The following is a 16,743-nucleotide window of genomic DNA, read 5'->3' on the forward strand; positions in this document are numbered from 1 at the left end:
ATCATTTAGGTGCTGGTGGTTGGATTTGTGGTTAATCCATGCCATATGGCTGCTCTCCTCAGTGGGAAGTGACGGCAGCCCTAGGAGCTTTACCCCATCCCCAGGGCAGCTGCCTTGGACTCAGTTGCTTTGATCTTCTTCTGTTGCACAGCTGGGAAGAGCAAGGGCTGGTTTTCAGTGTCCCAATAGAACAACACATGAAACCATTGTCATAGACTACACCTTGATTTAGACAAGCATTTTTCAGAGCGTCTAAGCATTTTCACTTTCATAATCCCATTCACAAACTCAAGTTTGAGTTATTTCCTTAAAAAAAAAAAAGCTTTTTTTTAAGGTTGTAAAAGAAATTCTTATGGAAATTTAAACATTTTACAAATAAGATTTCATTCTTAAATGTCTTTTATTTCCTGCAAGTTATATTATGTTCTTTCTAAGAACAAGTTTCAAACAAATAGAAAAGATGAGTACAATTCCTGTAACATACCCATTAAGTACAAATGTTTGATGTCCTTTCAAGTGCTGTTATTCTTGTAGTTATTATGTCCTTTTAGCTAAGGCTCACAGCTTGCTCCAGTAGCCTTTATATTGCCACACTATTACAAAAAATAATTTGGGAAAGATTGTGGTATGAAGTTTTTAGTGGGACCAGTAAATCTCTTTATAAAGGCACTGCAAGGTAAACACTTTGGAGAAGGATGCTTGGAAATGGGATCAGATTCTTAACAGAGTTCCAAAAAAGAGCAAATTTTCAAAATAACACCAGCCCCACTTAGTAGAAAAGTTTGCTGAAAAATCCAAAGGGAGATTTCTGTAAACTCTGATTTGAGTTTTAGTCTTGTGAATTGTCCTTAGACTTCCTCTTACCCTTCTTTTCTTTTCCTTAGAGAAACACAGTTGCTTCTGCAGCTTTGGGAACAGAGTTGTTTTCCACAGAAAAATGTAAGGGAATGTTTTCCCCCTCTACATCCTTGTAATCACAGTGGATGTGGTAGAGTAATAATATAGAGATGGATACGATTAGCAAATGCAGGTTTCTTCCATGTGTTTTTGTTTGTTTTCACGGAGTGCTTTGCCCATCCACATTCCAGTCCCTATAATGATACTTCTATTTATTGTTGTTATCACCATCAACAGCAACTATAATCTGGCTCGCAATTCCCAAGAGTCAGCTCACTCCTTGGTTACCAGGAGAAAACCCAAACCAGTTGTTCTTTTATGTGTACAGAACCCCAGTCTTCTCACATTGCAGTGACCCTGACATCATTTTGAGACTTCATGAACAGAACAGATAATAGATCTATGTCTGCTTCTGAGGCAGTAAAAAAGAAGTCTTTTTCTCCCTGGTGGTTAAAAGATTAACTGTGTAAATGAGAGAGTGACTATCAGGTATGTGCTTGTATATAATAGCGGTTCCTAAATATTTCCAAGTGCTTTCTCATTTTTTCAGTTCCTCTGGTAAAATCTTTATTGGAGTAGAGAGTTGTGTGTTGAGGGGGGATTTAGGTACCCTCTCCCATCATCTGGCAAGAAAAAAAAAAACATCAAGAGGTCTTGGGGTAACTTGCAAACAGTCATAACCAGATATAGAATCTACAGTAGAAATTATTTCCTTCACAACTGCAGAGGGAACACACAGGGAACACAGACTTATTTTCCAGGAATTCTTAAAACAGTCTTTTCAACTCACAAAAATAAACCAAAAAAAAGTTAGAAAATTACACAGGTTAAAAGGAGATGAAGTAGATTAAAATTGCAATTATAAGGGTATTTTTAAAGAAAGGCCATTTTAGGGGAGTTCCCGTCATGGCGCAGTGGTTAACGAATCCAACTAGGAACCATGAGGTTTTGGGTTCGATCCCTGGCCTTGCTCAGTGGGTTAAGGATCCAGCATTGCCTTGAGCTGTGGTGCAGTTTGCAGACGCGGTTCGGATCCTGCGTTGCTGTGGCTGTGGCTGTGGCTGGTGGCTACAGCTCTGATTAGACCCCTAGCCTGGGAGCCTCCATATACCGCGGCAGCAGCCCCAGAAAAGGCAAAAAGACAAAAAAAAAGGGGGGGGGGCATTTTATATTGAGGCTTTGCCAGCTTATTAGCCAAGTGGCTTTAGGCTGCTTGTTTATCTTCACTATACTCTTTCTCATAATAAATACAAAATTGGGGTATGTATAACACCTATTTAATAAGCCAAGCAACCTATGCTCTCAGTATTAAAAGTCAGTAAAATACACTTAAAGCACCTAGCATAGGACCTAGAACATAGACTACCAGGCACACTTCTGATTGAAGGGCTTTGCCTGCAAGCTCTCTTTCCAGACATCCACAGTACTGACTCCCTGACCTCCTTTACATCTTCACTCAAATGTATGCTTCTCAGGGACAGAAGGTGTCCCTGTCTGCTCTCTGTTTCCTCTTCAGTACTCATTGTATAAAATATATTTTTAATTGTTTGTTTTACTGTATTAGCACCTAATATACCATGCATTTACTTATTAACCTCTCCTCCCTTACTAACTTGAAGTAGCGTGGGAATTTTTTGTTCACTGCTTTACCTCTGATGTCTAAACAGTCCCAGACACAGAAAAAGCAATTGATAATATTTATTAAATGTATAACAAATGCTTAAGAAATTTTGTTATGCCTGCTTTAGTGAATTATTTGCTAATTAATGTAGAAAGTGCTTGAGAAATTTATAATGTTAAAGTGATGCTTAGTTCATTTGAGTATTAACCTGCCCTCCATAACCCCTTTCTATAGTTAATAACTAAGCCAGATTTTACCTAACTAGATTCAGAGCATCATTAAATCAAAATTAATGGGTTCCAATGTGATATAAATTTTATTTACACTTACACTTTACTTCATATAGAAGATAAGTTGCTAGGAAGTTGCAAATCAAATTTAAGGGAGAAATAATAGCTCAACATTTATCAAGTGCTTACTATAAAATCACAAGGAACAGTAGAGAATAGTTAAAAGCACAGGTTCCAGAATCAGGCTGCCTGATTCTGATTCTGCCCTTTCTTACCTTAGTGACCCTGTGCTATTTAGTTACCTAACCATTCTGCACCTCAGTTTCCTCAGCTATACAAGGGAAATGATACTAATTCAGGTTTGATATTAATAATACTAATATTTTAGAAAAACCTTTCTCGTAGAACTTAATGTCAGGTGCTCTCTGAGCACTATACATGAATTAGCTTGGTTTATCTTCGTGACTACCTATTAAAGTAGTTACTATTCTTATGCTTTTTTAGTAAATTTTTTGAAATGCAAATAACCACTTGTTAATAAACTTGTTTTATAATAAGTTCAGTTTCTATTAAAGATGCTGCCTTGTGATTTTTATTTGTTTGTTTGTTTTAATGGGTAGTAAAGTACTCAAAACATTTTCCTCCTGGATTCTTTTTTTTTTTTTTTGGCCACACTCGCAGCATGCAGAAGTCTCCAGGCCAGGGATCAAAATCCCTTCCACAGCAGCACCCACACCATAGCAGCGACACCACATTGTTCTTCATTTGTATCTTTAAACCATTTGCTTCATTTGCTTTCTTGCTTATCCATTTCCTTATAGCGAATGGACTTTTCTTTGAAAATGGAGTTCTGGTAGTGGAGTTATTAATTATTTCCCATTTTTGGACACTGAAACAGGCATAGTAGTATACTGTGATGATTTGAGTTTCATAGGCTTTACTTTTATGGCAAAATTGAATACTAATTAAGAGGCTTGAAACGTAAGGTTGAAACAAACTTTGTAATAGCAAATACTATACTCACCTAGAGGCACTAGAATTCATGACAACTCGCAAGATCAAGGAGCTTACTGATTTAATTAGACTACATAATATATGTCTGCGTGATTTGGCCATGAATCTTGTTTCAAGATGAGTTATTTAAAAAAAATTCTAGAAGAGAAGAATGAAAATTGCAGGGATGGAAAATGGATCTTATGAAGAGAAGCAAGATATATAGATGGGCTTCTTGGACTAGGGAATAGTAGGACAACTTAATTATATTTTCAGGGAGGAGTATGTTTATTTGGTTATTCTCCATATCTTAGAAAAACTGTACTTAAAGCAGAAGATATAAATATATCTAGTTTTCAAAATTATAAATACTGAGAAGGGCTTTGGAGAGAAGGTATAAATTCAGAAGATGACAGACAGTTTAGACCAGTGGGACTGAAATTTCTATGCATAAAAATCCCCAGGGATCAATTAAGTGCAGATTCCCAGGTCCCCAACAGAGATTCTGATCCAGTGGACCTCTAGTTAGGCCCTAGAATTTCCACTGCTATCAGATACTAGAGTGGGATTCTAAGTAGAAACAAATGTTGAAAAACCAACTCTTAGTAAACAGTGAGATGGGTTATATTGTTCATTGCCACTCATTACAGTTACTCAAGAAGTCACACATTAAACCACAGAGAGGAATGGAAATGTTTATATAATATATAACCATTGATATTTGAAAAAGTAATATTCAGCAAGGAGAAGTTGAATCATGGCTAACACCTTTTAGATATGGTAAAATATCTTGAGGCAATACTTTGGACCTGTTACACAGGATTATAAGGGAACACTTTGCTAAATAAGTATTTATATTTCAGATGTGTTGACATGTACTCCTGATAAATGAATGTTAAATTTCTAAAAGCCTCTGTTTGCTGTGTTCTTCAAGTAACCTCTTTAATTCTGTTCTTGTGGGTTTATTTTTGTTTTTGTTTTCTAGGATGGAGCTTTGATGTTGAAGAGAGAAAGGTTCCAAAACCCAAGTCCAAGTCTTATGGTGCAAACTTTTCTTGGAACAAAAGAACAAGAGTATCCACAAAATAGGTTGGCACTGACTATATCCCTGTGCTTGACTGTGAATGAAGTCAGCTGTGCAGTATTTATAGTCTGTGTATAATACATCTCTTAATCTCCTAATAAATTTGACCTTTAAACTACAGATAAATTTTGTGGTGTCTATTTTAAATGTTTTTTGAAGTCTCAAATTAGATACGTAATTTCCTATATAGAGAGGAGTTTTCAAGTGATCATACCTCTAGGAAATTTCAGCACTTTAAAAAACTTGTTAAAAGGCATGCTTAAAATCTGTTGCAATATTGAAGTTTTACGCTTGCTTTTTATGGCCATTCTCAAGTTAATAGTGTTGACAAACTACCAGCCACCATTATTAAAATGCTGTTTCAGAAATTTTCCTTTTATTGTAGGGAACAAAATTCATGATTACATTGCAAGCTGATAAACCTAAACCCCAATCTCCTTATTATAGAAATTCTCTTCTTTAATTAGAAATATTCTCTAAGCTTCTTTGAGCCTGGATGAATTGTATTCCACACTAAACTCTGTCCAGAAATCCACACTTCATGATTGTGAAGGTTCAGGTGAAGATTTTATATTCTTATGAATTAAAAGAAAATAAAACCAGTTCTTTGGTAGAGACGATTAGTGTTCAGTGTTATTTTTAGAAAATATAGGTAATAGATAAATGCTTTTGTTATGTTAATCATTTAGGTCATACAGTATGAGTTATCAAGGACACTCTTGTCAGGCACCTCCATAAACATTGTAAATTAATCTTCATAATCACTCCCCCAATTTGCAAAGACATAAATCAAGGCTCAAAGGGACTAAACATTCTCAAAATCACCTAAGTCCTAGATGCCAAAGGTAGCACTCGAACCTATGTCTCTCTTCAAAGCCCATACTCTTTTAATTACTTTAGTTACAAAGAAATAGGATTGATTAATGGCAGATGATTTCTTTGGATCACTAATATGTTCTTTGGTGTTTCAAAAATCATAAACTAAATAAACATTCTCTCACAGTCACATTTCATAAAAACACTATTAGCACATTGACCTAGGCCAACAAAGAAAACTCATCAGAGTATGATATTGTATGATAATGTTTTGGAGAACCTGCTGGCAGTCGCTTTTCAAAATGTTAACTGCACATTCCATTTAATTTAAAAAATCCTCTTCTAGACAAATAGCCTATGGATGTGCACAGCAGTGAATGTACAAAGATATTGCAGAATTGTTTCTAATAGCTAATAAGTTGAAACAATCTAAATGTCTATTAAAAGGGGAATGAAGTTGAATGTTGTATAGCTATTATAAAGAACAAGAAATCTGTATAAGTTGTTTAGAGTGATGTTAAAGATACAGTGCTAAGTGAAAAAAAACATACCTAGGTGAGGTGGAGCAGCAGAAGCTAACAGGTGTGCACCTAGAATATTTCAGGAAAAACATAAGAAACTACTAATGTGATTTTACTGGTTACCATTGGTTGTGGAAGAAGGGAGTCTTGGGTCTTTACATCTATTAACTTTTAATATGTTCTTTGGATGTAACATACTATATGGATGTATTTGTATAATTAAATATATATCATTATAAGATATATATTCCTGATGTGGCTCAGTGGGTTACAAACCCAATTAGGATCCATGAGGATGTGTGTTCAGTTTCTGACCCCACTCAGTGGGTTAAGGATCCGGCATTGCCATGAACTTCGGTGTAGGTCACAGATGCAGCTCAGATCCTGCATTGCTGTGGCTGTGGTGTAGGCCGGCAGCTGCAACTCCCATTCAACCCCTAGCCTGGGAAATTGTATATGCTGCAGATGTGGCCCTAAAAAGCAAAAAAATTCATCTATTTGAAATTATAAACATCCTTCTACACTACAAGTCATATCTTGCCATCTTAAGCTTTGCCTGAGAAATTATAAATTTTAATTACTACTATTTAAAAATTTTAAATAAACAGTAAAATACAAAATGACAAAATATAGCTGTTAAAAAGTCCCATAGATGTAGTGGGTTAAGGATCCAGCATAGTCACTGCTATAGCTTGGGTTACTGTAGTGGCATGGGTTCAATCCTTGGCCTGGGAATTTCCACATGCCATGGTCATGGCCAAAAAAAAAAATAAGACGTTCTATAGGCAGAGTTCCCATTGTGGCACAGTGGAAACAATCCAACTAGTAACCGTGAGGTTGCAGGCTCGATCCCTGACCTCACTCAGTGGGTTAAGGATTCAGCGTTACCATGAACTGTGGTGTAAGTCACAGACATGGCTAAGATCTGGCATTGCTGTGGCTGTGGTGTAGGCTGGCAGCTATAGCTCCGATTGGACTCCTTGCCTTGGGAACCTCCATATGCCACAGGTGCGGCCCTAAAAAGCAAAAAAAAAAAAAAAAAAAGTTTCATAGATATTTCAGTGAGTGTGAGTTTAAATTTCAGTTAAAAATCATCATATCCTGTACAATAAGGCACTTTGAGCAAATTTTCTTCAAAAAATGATTTAGTATTCCATCTTTGGTTTGTAACATTAAATACAACACTTTTCATTTCTGTTGTTACTCTAGTAGAACTTTAATAGGCCACCCCACTGATTGGATGAAAAGTCAGTGTTATTTTCTTTTGTAATATCTGGTCCTTATTTACATCATGTCAATGCCTAACTTGCTGGGTTTTTTTCCCCTTCTCTCATTACTCTAGGAGCTGCCTATGCAGTGACTGTTATGTTCATATTTAGTATAATTTATAATTTATTCCTATAAGACTAGCATAAAGGAGATACTATTTGTTGTTTTTTTAATAGTTTTTGTCTTTTGGGATAAGTATGATGTATTCAAAAAGAGAATAACCTAGACAGCTCTGATTTTTATAGTCTGTCTTGTGCTAAAGGATTATGTGATATAAATTTTCTTTCTTTCTTTTTTTTTTTTTTTTTTTTTTTGCCGTTTCTTGGGCCGCTCCTGCAGCATATGGAGGTTCCCAGGCTAGGGGTCCAATCGGAGCTGTAGCCACTGGCCTATGCCAGAGTCACAGCAACGCGGGATCCGAGCCACGTCTGCGACCTACACCAGAGCTCACGGCAACACCGGATTATTAACCCACTGAGCAAGCGCAGGGACTAAACCCCCAACCTCACGGTTCCTAGTCGGATTCGTTAACCACTGCACCAAGATGGGAACTCCTAAATTTTATAAGTTAGAAAACAAGTACTTTGCCAATAGTCTTGAAATAGAGTGTCAGTAAAAACATGTTTTAATGATTTTTAGCGTCATTTATCTTACTCTTTCACACTACTTTAAATTTTTTAGTGCTACCATTTTGATTGTAGATATCAAGTTATTGCCTTATTGACTGTGAACCCCAGGTTAAAGTTATCCAGTTACTTATTACTACAGTGACAAGATATAAGTCCCTGCTCTTACGTTATAACCTATAGGGGGAGCTTACATTTTGCCAGCAATTGCTAGTTATTAGTATGAATAAAGATTGAGTTAACCTACTTGAATTATGATTCAGTCTTTTACTAGCTCAGTGATTTATAAATTGCTCTGAGTCTCAGTTTCCTCATCTCCAAAATGAGGGTATCTACCTAATGGGGTAGGCGAAAATTAAATGATATAATGACTTTATTATAGAGTGACTTTTTAAGCACATACTCTGTCATGCACAGGGCACTGTGTTACACATTGTGTGGGTATTCTATCCAGGAGGATACCCTGGAGCACTACAGCCCTAGGAAATTGGTGTTGCAGAACTATTTTTAAGAATAGACAGTTTGGTGCTTGAAATGCTTACTGCTTTGGGTTTTTTGGGTTTTTTTTTTTTTTTTGGCCATGCCCACAGCATGTGGAAGTTCCCAGGCCAGGGATCAAACCCATGCCACAGCAGCAACATGCAGTGACAATGCCAGATCCTTAACCCACTGTGCCACAAAGGAATTCCAACTGTTTTCTATTATTAATGATGTCTTTCAATTATTTCCTTAAAATATTTGTGCTTTTATCATAAATGTTTTGAAAAGTATTTGATATAGAAATCATGAAGACTATAATCACAAATTCCACCACTCCAGAATAACTATTGTTATGCAATTAGTGTTTGTGTTTTTGATATTTTTTCTATTCCCTTCATACACACATGTTGCTTTTATAAAACAAAATTGCAATAACACTGTACATTTTTAAAAAAATGCATTGGTATCAAATATTTCTTTCTGCTGACTATATCATGTTTTCCTATGGCATTTTTCTATAATGTGGCATGCAATAGACAATTTAAACTTCTGTTTTTCAACATTTTGATTTTTCCAGCTTTTTCTCTTATATTTAAAAATATATAACTCTTGGAGTTCCCTGTGGTCTATCCATTAAGGACTTGTGCCACTGTCATGGCTCAGATTCCATCCTTGGTCCAGGACTTTTGCATGCCACAGGCTCAGCCAAAAAAAAGAAAAAAAAAGAACGTGTGTGTACACACACACACACACACACACACACACACACACACACACACACAGCTCTTATCTCCCAGCCAGATTGCAATGACTAGAAGTGTAAATATTGTAATTTCTTTCTCAATGTCTTCTACAAAGTCTCACTCATGGGAAAGCTCAATAAACAAAGGTTAATTTATTGTGTAAATGATCTTGAATACTAACCAAACCTGATCTGTCCTATTCTCTGGTTTTCAGTTGATTTGTCTTTGAAACTATTAGTGGATATTTACCAGAACTCTACTCAATAGCTGCTCAAAGGTTAATGTTTTTTACACTCATTTAAGAATTATACTGTCCACTCAAAAGTTAATTTTAAATGAATTTTTAAAAATTTTAGGACTCAGATCTTTTTTTGAATTTTAGAAAACGAGCTTGTGTTTTATCTTAAATAATATAAAATAATCTTCCATATATTATCAAAAACAAGAAAAGTTATTCTACAATTATTACAGTGGGTTTCCTTGGAAGACAATTATCAAAACTATATGGGTAATGCATATTAAGTCACAAAATTGGAAAAAGATTTTGAATTGTGATTTACCTTATTACCCATGGGTATAGACATGATTACACCTGTGCATTTAGATCTAGATGGAAGAAACTGAATGCTGGAATTTATGGCAACTCAGGGAACCTAATGAGAAGCTTCAGTGTCTCCATTTGTCAATTTAACAAAATAAATCCAGAAAATTTCATTATTCTCTGTAGTTGTGGGAAGCTCATGATGCTGATTTGTAAACAAAGCCTGCTAACAATAGTATGTGATAATGTGTTATAAGAGTTCTCGTTGTACTCAGCGGAAATGAATCTGACCAGCATCCATAAAGACACAGGTTCAATCTCTGGCCTTGCTCAGTGGGTTAAGGATCTGGCATTGCTCTGAGCTGTGGTGTAGGTCACAGACACGACTTGGATCCTGCGTTCCTGTGGTGTAGGCCAGTGGCTACAAGCTCTAATTCAATCCCTAGCCTGGGAACCTCCATATGCCATCGGTATGGCCCTAAAAATATATTTTTTTAAATGTATTATAACAGAGTTTATCCTAATCTAAAGGTCACTGATTATATTTTTTTTAAGTTTTTTTTTTTTCTTTTCACTGGGATTTTCCCTACATTTTTAATGTAAGGGAAAAAAGGGTTAAAAATGAATACTTATATACCCTTCACTTAAATTTACTTAGTTAATAACACAGGAAAATCTACTCAGTATTCTCAGTATTTCCCAAATGAGTAAAGAATCTGAAAAAGGATGGGTATGTGTATATGTATAACTGATTGACTTTGCTGTATACATGAAACTAACACAACATTGTAAGTCAACTATACTACAATAATTTTTTTTTGTCTTTTTGCCTTTTCTAGGGCCACTCCCAAGGCATATGGAGGTTCCCAGGCTAGGAGTCTAATCGGAACTGTAGCCAGACCTACGCCAGAGCTACAGCAACTCAGGATCTGAGCTACATCTGCAACCTACACCACAGCTCATGGCAACACTAGGTCCTTAACCCACTGAGCAAGGCCAGGGATCTAACCCACAACCCCATGGTTCCCAGTCAGATTTGCTAACCACTGAGCCATGATGGGAACTCCTAAATTTTTTTTTTTTTTTTTAATAAATAACGTTGTCTGTAACAGGGAGAAAAAAATTTTCCTTAATTAATATTTTATCTCATCTATTTTCCCTCCCTCCCAGCAATCTTCACTTAACAGTAAGGTGCAGGAGTTCCCTCGTGGCACAGTGGTTAATAAATCCGACTAGGAACATGAGCTTGCAGGTTCGATCCCTGGCCTTGCTCAGAGGGTTAATGATCCGGCGTTGCCGTGAGCTCTGGTGTAGGTTGCAGACGCGGCTCGGATCCCGCGTTGCTGTGGCCCTGGCATAGGCCAGTGGCTACAGGTCTGATTGGACCCCTAGCCTGGGAACCTCCATATGCCGTGGGAGCGGCCCAAAGAAATAGCAAAAAGACAAAAAAAAAACAGTAAGGTGCAGAATTGCTGTTGTGGCTCAGTGGAAATGAATCTGAATAGTATCCATGAGGTTAGATGCCTGTCCTTGCTCAGTGGGTTAAGGATCTGGCATTGCCATGAGCTGTGGTGTACACAGTCACAGACACGGCTCAAATCTGGCATTGCTGTGGCTGTGGTGTAGGCCAGCAGCTACAGCTCTGATTTTACCCCTAGCCTGGAAACCTCCATATGCTGCGGTTGTGGCCTAAAAATACATTAAAAAAAAAAAAAGTTAAAAGTAATGTACAGGCATCATGTCTTTTGTAAATACTTTGGGATGTATCTCTTCAGAAAAAAAGACATTATTTTATATACCACGATAACACTGTCACAGTTTTGCACAATTTGGCCATTGATAGTTTAACAATATATAGTTTATGTTCAGACTTGCCAGGTTGCCCCAATATTGCTCTTTACATGGTTTATATCAGTCCAAGATCCAGTCAGTAATCATATATTAAATTTAGTCTCCTTTGATCTTGAAGAGTTCACCTGCTTTTTTGTTTCTTTCATGAAATTGGGCTTTTTTGAAAAATTCAGGCTAGTCATCTCAAAAAATGTTCCACAGTTTGGATTTCTCTCATTGTTTTCTCATGATGAGATTCAGGTTAAACATTTTTGGTAGCAAGCCAAGGAATGCTAAAATGATGATGAAATATTTTGCTGGGAAACAGATTTATGCAATCTCAAAGTGTCAACCCATACATTATGTACTAACTAAAAGATAAAATACTTTATGATGGAGAAATCTGGCATGTACCACTTCAACCAACTGATAAAACTTAACATCACTATTAATCACTAATTTTATGTTTTTCTCAAAGAATCAATCCTGGAGGCACATAAATTCACTGTCCAATTACAGGTGATGTTAATTTGATCACTTGGTTAAGATGGTACATGCCAAGAGTCTCCATCATAAAGTACTTTTATCTCTTTTAATTAGTACATAATCTGTGGGTTGATACTTTGAGATAGTATAAATCCTGTTTCCCAAAAAAATTTCACCAAATTGCATTAGCATTTTTGGACTATCCTTGCTTAAATCCTGTATTAATTACCTCAGAGACTGCAAACAGTAATTGCTTAGACCTGTCACTTCTCCATTTACTAGCTGGCTCCATTGGTTTGTTGTTGTTATTCATTACTATTGTTGATTTATGGCTTTTTTAAAAATATTCACTATTCACATTATATTTAATGTCCCAAAGTTGACTTTTGGGTGCTCTTTTAAGCTGGCACCTCTGTCCCTTTGGCATATCTTTACCCATTTTTTTTTTAACACTTCCTTGATTTCTGGAATAATATATGTTGGATTTACTTTGCACACCTGGGATCAGTCACGTCTCCAAGGAGCCCTGTTGCCTTTTAGTGGAAAGTAATGTTTAAAAATCAAAATTATGGTGCTACATAGACCCATGTAAGTGAACAGAGTTTACATACACACAGATATTTTATATCTTGATAACCTCCAATTCCAGTCTAGGAGCTCAGAGTTCTTTCTCTGCACCTCCCCCTTCCATGCACCCCCTTCCACCCCCACCCCATCTCTCACAATGAGCATCTTGGTTCCTAATATAAATGTGTTACAATACCACAAAATGGTTTTACAATTACTAACACCACCAGTAACAAGCTACAAGTTAAATTTCATAAGAAACAAGGAAATAGAATCAGAGCTCTGTTTCCCAAGCTATTTCCATATACACTTAGCTTCATTTGTTCCTTTGTATTCATCTATTGGATTTTTTTCTTTCTTGTTGATAGACTTTTATTTTTTTAACATGCAAAATTTTAACCTGGTTCAAAAGTAATGAAATTTCACTAAAAAGTTGGAGCCACATTCTTACCCACCCTCTGTGGTTTAAACAGTTTTATTACTTTCTGATTTACCTTTCCTATATTTCATTTTGAAAACTAAGCAAATGTACATATTCATATTTCTTATTTCCTAGACAAAAGGAAGCCTGCTATATGTACCCTTTTGTAACACGATTTTTTTCCTTAGTGTATACCTTAAGAAGTTCTATGCTTAAACTTGGTACAGCTTCGTGAATGTAAATTACACTTCAAAAGATTGATTTAAACATAAAAACAAATCTCAGTGTGACATCAGAGCTATACTTAACAAATGTGCATGCTCTATGAGCTTTTGATGTGGTTTATAATGGTTACACAGGAAAAGTATATATAAAATTTTTGATACTTGATTGAGGTCACAGTGTTAGAATTCATATGCAGAATGAACTAAAAGTCAGATTTTCCATTCCTGCAGCATTTGCACCATGACTAGGATGGTCCATGTGGAATGAGGCAAAGTGAAGAAATTTTGGAAGAAATATTACTCAAAATTGACATCTGCAAAAACCCAAAAATCAGATACTTATCTAGTTTTCCACTATTGTGTAAAACAAAACAAAACAAAATTCCTAACATATCTTATTTGATGAAACATTCATTTCTGGTGTGCTTTAGTTTTCTGTTTCTACATCTACGCATGGGAAGATGAATTCATTTTCGTTCTATAGAACGCAAGATGCCAATGGGCTACCAGCTGAAGATTTGCCGCAGATCACCAGAAATGTGGGGTCTGGAGCTTAGCAGATGGGCCGGGAGCATTGGCTGTACTGTAATATTGCAAGCTATGGCAATGAATAGAACAGTGGGAATAAGATGATGAAGAACCAGAGGAGAGGTCAAGGACCACCCCTTGGGAAAACTATCTCCAGTAAACAAAGATGAAGAAATGGTTAATAAGGAATAAAAGAGGCCAATGAAGAAGTTTTTAAAATGAAAATGGTCATCTTTAAGCTCAACAGCTACACAACTCTTTAGAAATGGCTTGATACTCAGGACCAAAATGACTAGAATATCAGAAACAGAGAATGAATAAAATTGGATGCAATTTCACTAAGAAAATGTGGTTCTGATAGTATGTAAAAGGTTGTATAGTCTTTGTATTAGTTTCTTAGGTTTTCTGTGACAAAACACCACAAATTTGGTGACTTAATATAACACATTAATTCTACAATTTTTAAGGTCAGAAAATCAAAATAAATTTCAATAAATAAATATTTGTTTATTTTATTCATAAATAAAGTTCATCAAGGAGTTGTCAGGGCACTCCTTCCAAAGGGTCTAGGGGAGAATCCATTTCCTTGCTTTTTCCCGATTCTAGAGCTGTATTCCTTGTCTGGCTTGACTTGTAGCCCCTTCCTCCACTTTCAAAGCTAGTAACATCTTGCTTTCAGTGTCTCATTACCTTCTTCCCCTCTGGTTAAACTTCCCTCTGCCTTTCTGTTATGTAGACACTTGTGATCACAGTTAGGACTCACCCAGGACATGGGAAATAAAGTCATGAAAAAATACCCCAGAACCACCTCACTCTTTAAACTGTCCCCTCTGTCAGGTTTTTTTGGCAAGTACATTGTTATCAGCATTTACAAGAAACATTATGGTTTGAGATGGCCTTCAAAGATAATGTAATAGTAGATATAATTTAAAGTTGTAGAACAGGAAGTAAGTTGAGTGAATTGTCAAAACCATTCAAAACCAGTATGAGGCTTCATACCGTCTCTCCTTTTGAATAGTTCCCTAGAATAGTCACATGCACGTTATGACCTGATCATGACAAAATTAGGCCTGTCTGAGCCAAGAGAAGTTAAAAATAAATAAGTAAACAAAAACTATAATAAATAAATAATTAAATAAATTTATCAGATTTAATGTCCCCTTTGGAAGCGAAACTAAAGCACAGTATTCTTAAGCAAGATACCCCTTAGATCAGATGTTTGACGTGGCACCTGTACCTGACTTCTCTATGCCATATTGTCCTTATCAAATGACGGTGAATAAATAAGCACTCACTAGATACTTGATAAGTGTTGGGCTCTTGTCTTCATGAAAATTGACATCATTCATTAAATATTATGCTGGGGCCTCTAAGTAAATTTTTTTGGCCATGCCCTCTGCGTGTGGAAATTCCTGGGCCAGGAATGGACCCTGTGTCATGGTTTTGATCTAAGCCACCGCAGTGACAATGCCAGATCCTTAAGCCACTGCACCAGCCAGGAACTCCTTATGTAATGTTTTAAAAAACCAAAATGTAAGATAGATAAAACAGGATACCTACAGATATAAATGGAACTTAGATAAAATAATGTAAAGTTGTGTTTATAATCAAGAATAAACAGGACTTAGTGGACCTGTTACGAATTCTTAAACTAATTAATGGTTTTATGGGTAAGCAGTGGAAACAATGTATGAGTTCAGAGTGATAAGGCATCGTTAATTTTATTCTTAATATCTAATCTAACTCAAATTTACTTGTTTTACAAATTTATTCTTTTTTTTTTCTTAGGGCTGCACTTGCAGCATATGGAGGTTTCCAGGCCAGGGGTTGAATCAGAGCTACAGCTCCTGGCCTATGCCACAGCCACAGCAATGCAGGATCCGAGCAGCATCTGCAACCTACACCATAGCTCATGGCAACACCAGATCCTTAACACACTGATTGAGGCCAGGGATTGAACCCACAACCTCACGGTTCCTAGTTGGATTCGTTTCCACTGCCCCATGACAGGAACTCCTCAAATTTATTCTTAAATGAATATCTATATCTAGAGAAAAATAACCAAATATAGTAGGTCACAATTAACATCTGCTAACATTTTTTAGTATGAATGTATAATTATTAGATCCCAAAGGTTTAAGAGTTTGGATTTGAAGATTTTATAATTGTAAAAATAATAAAGTATGTCTGAATAAAAGATTATATTTTGTTTAAAATAAAAAAGATAAGTCACTTAGTTTATGTTCATAATTTTTTATTCTGCACCCGTGGCAGGTGGAAGTTCCTGCACCAGGGCTCCAATCTGAGCCTTAGCTGCAACCCACATCACAGCTGCAGCAATGCCAGATCCTTAACACACTGCACCGCAGCAGGAACTCCTATGTTTATAATTTTGACAGTCACCTCTTCAGGTTGAACATTATATTTGGTTTTCTTAACAGTGCTAGAATTCATGAATGTTTGCATTTTAACTTCTCTGATTAATTGATGTCAGGAGTTTACATTATACATTCCTGTCTTTGTCAGTTCAGGCTGCTATAATAAACTGCCACAACTAAGTGACTTATAAACAATAAATACTTATTTCTCAGAGTCCTGGAAACTGGAAGCCTGAGACCAGAATGTCAGCTTGGTTCACTTCTGGTTCTGGTGAGGGTCCACTTCCTGGTTCATAGACAGCCAACTTTTTTTCTGTATCCTCAGATGGTAGAGGGATGAGAGCTCTCTCTGGGCTCATTTATAAGGATACTAATACTTTGCATGACCGTTCATGACCTAGTTACTCACCAAGGGCCCGGCCTAATACCATCACATTGATGGTTAAGATTTCAACATATGATTTTAAGGGGGCACATTTAGTCCATAA

The 16,743-nt window shown here is 36.3% G+C and overlaps 1 protein-coding gene across 2 annotated transcripts in view; it reads left to right on the forward strand.

The window, feature by feature from the left end:
* The window catches only part of NDUFS4 (NADH:ubiquinone oxidoreductase subunit S4), a 113,967-nt gene extending 109,022 nt beyond the window's left edge, over window positions 1–4,945 (forward strand). For both annotated transcript variants that reach the window (XM_005672445.4, XM_085002265.1), the window contains one exon: window positions 4,727–4,945. In XM_005672445.4, coding sequence (XP_005672502.2) covers window positions 4,727–4,830 — 104 coding nt within the window. In that variant the 3' untranslated portion in view covers window positions 4,831–4,945. The remainder of the gene's footprint in view (window positions 1–4,726) is intronic.
* Window positions 4,946–16,743: the final 11,798 nt, after the last annotated feature.

Source organism: Sus scrofa, chromosome 16 (assembly GCF_054392235.1).
Source record: "Sus scrofa isolate SSC_HxYL_T2T_F1_AM1 chromosome 16, Sscrofa_HxYL_maternal_Yorkshire_Landrace_v2.0, whole genome shotgun sequence".
Lineage (NCBI taxonomy): Eukaryota > Metazoa > Chordata > Mammalia > Artiodactyla > Suidae > Sus > Sus scrofa.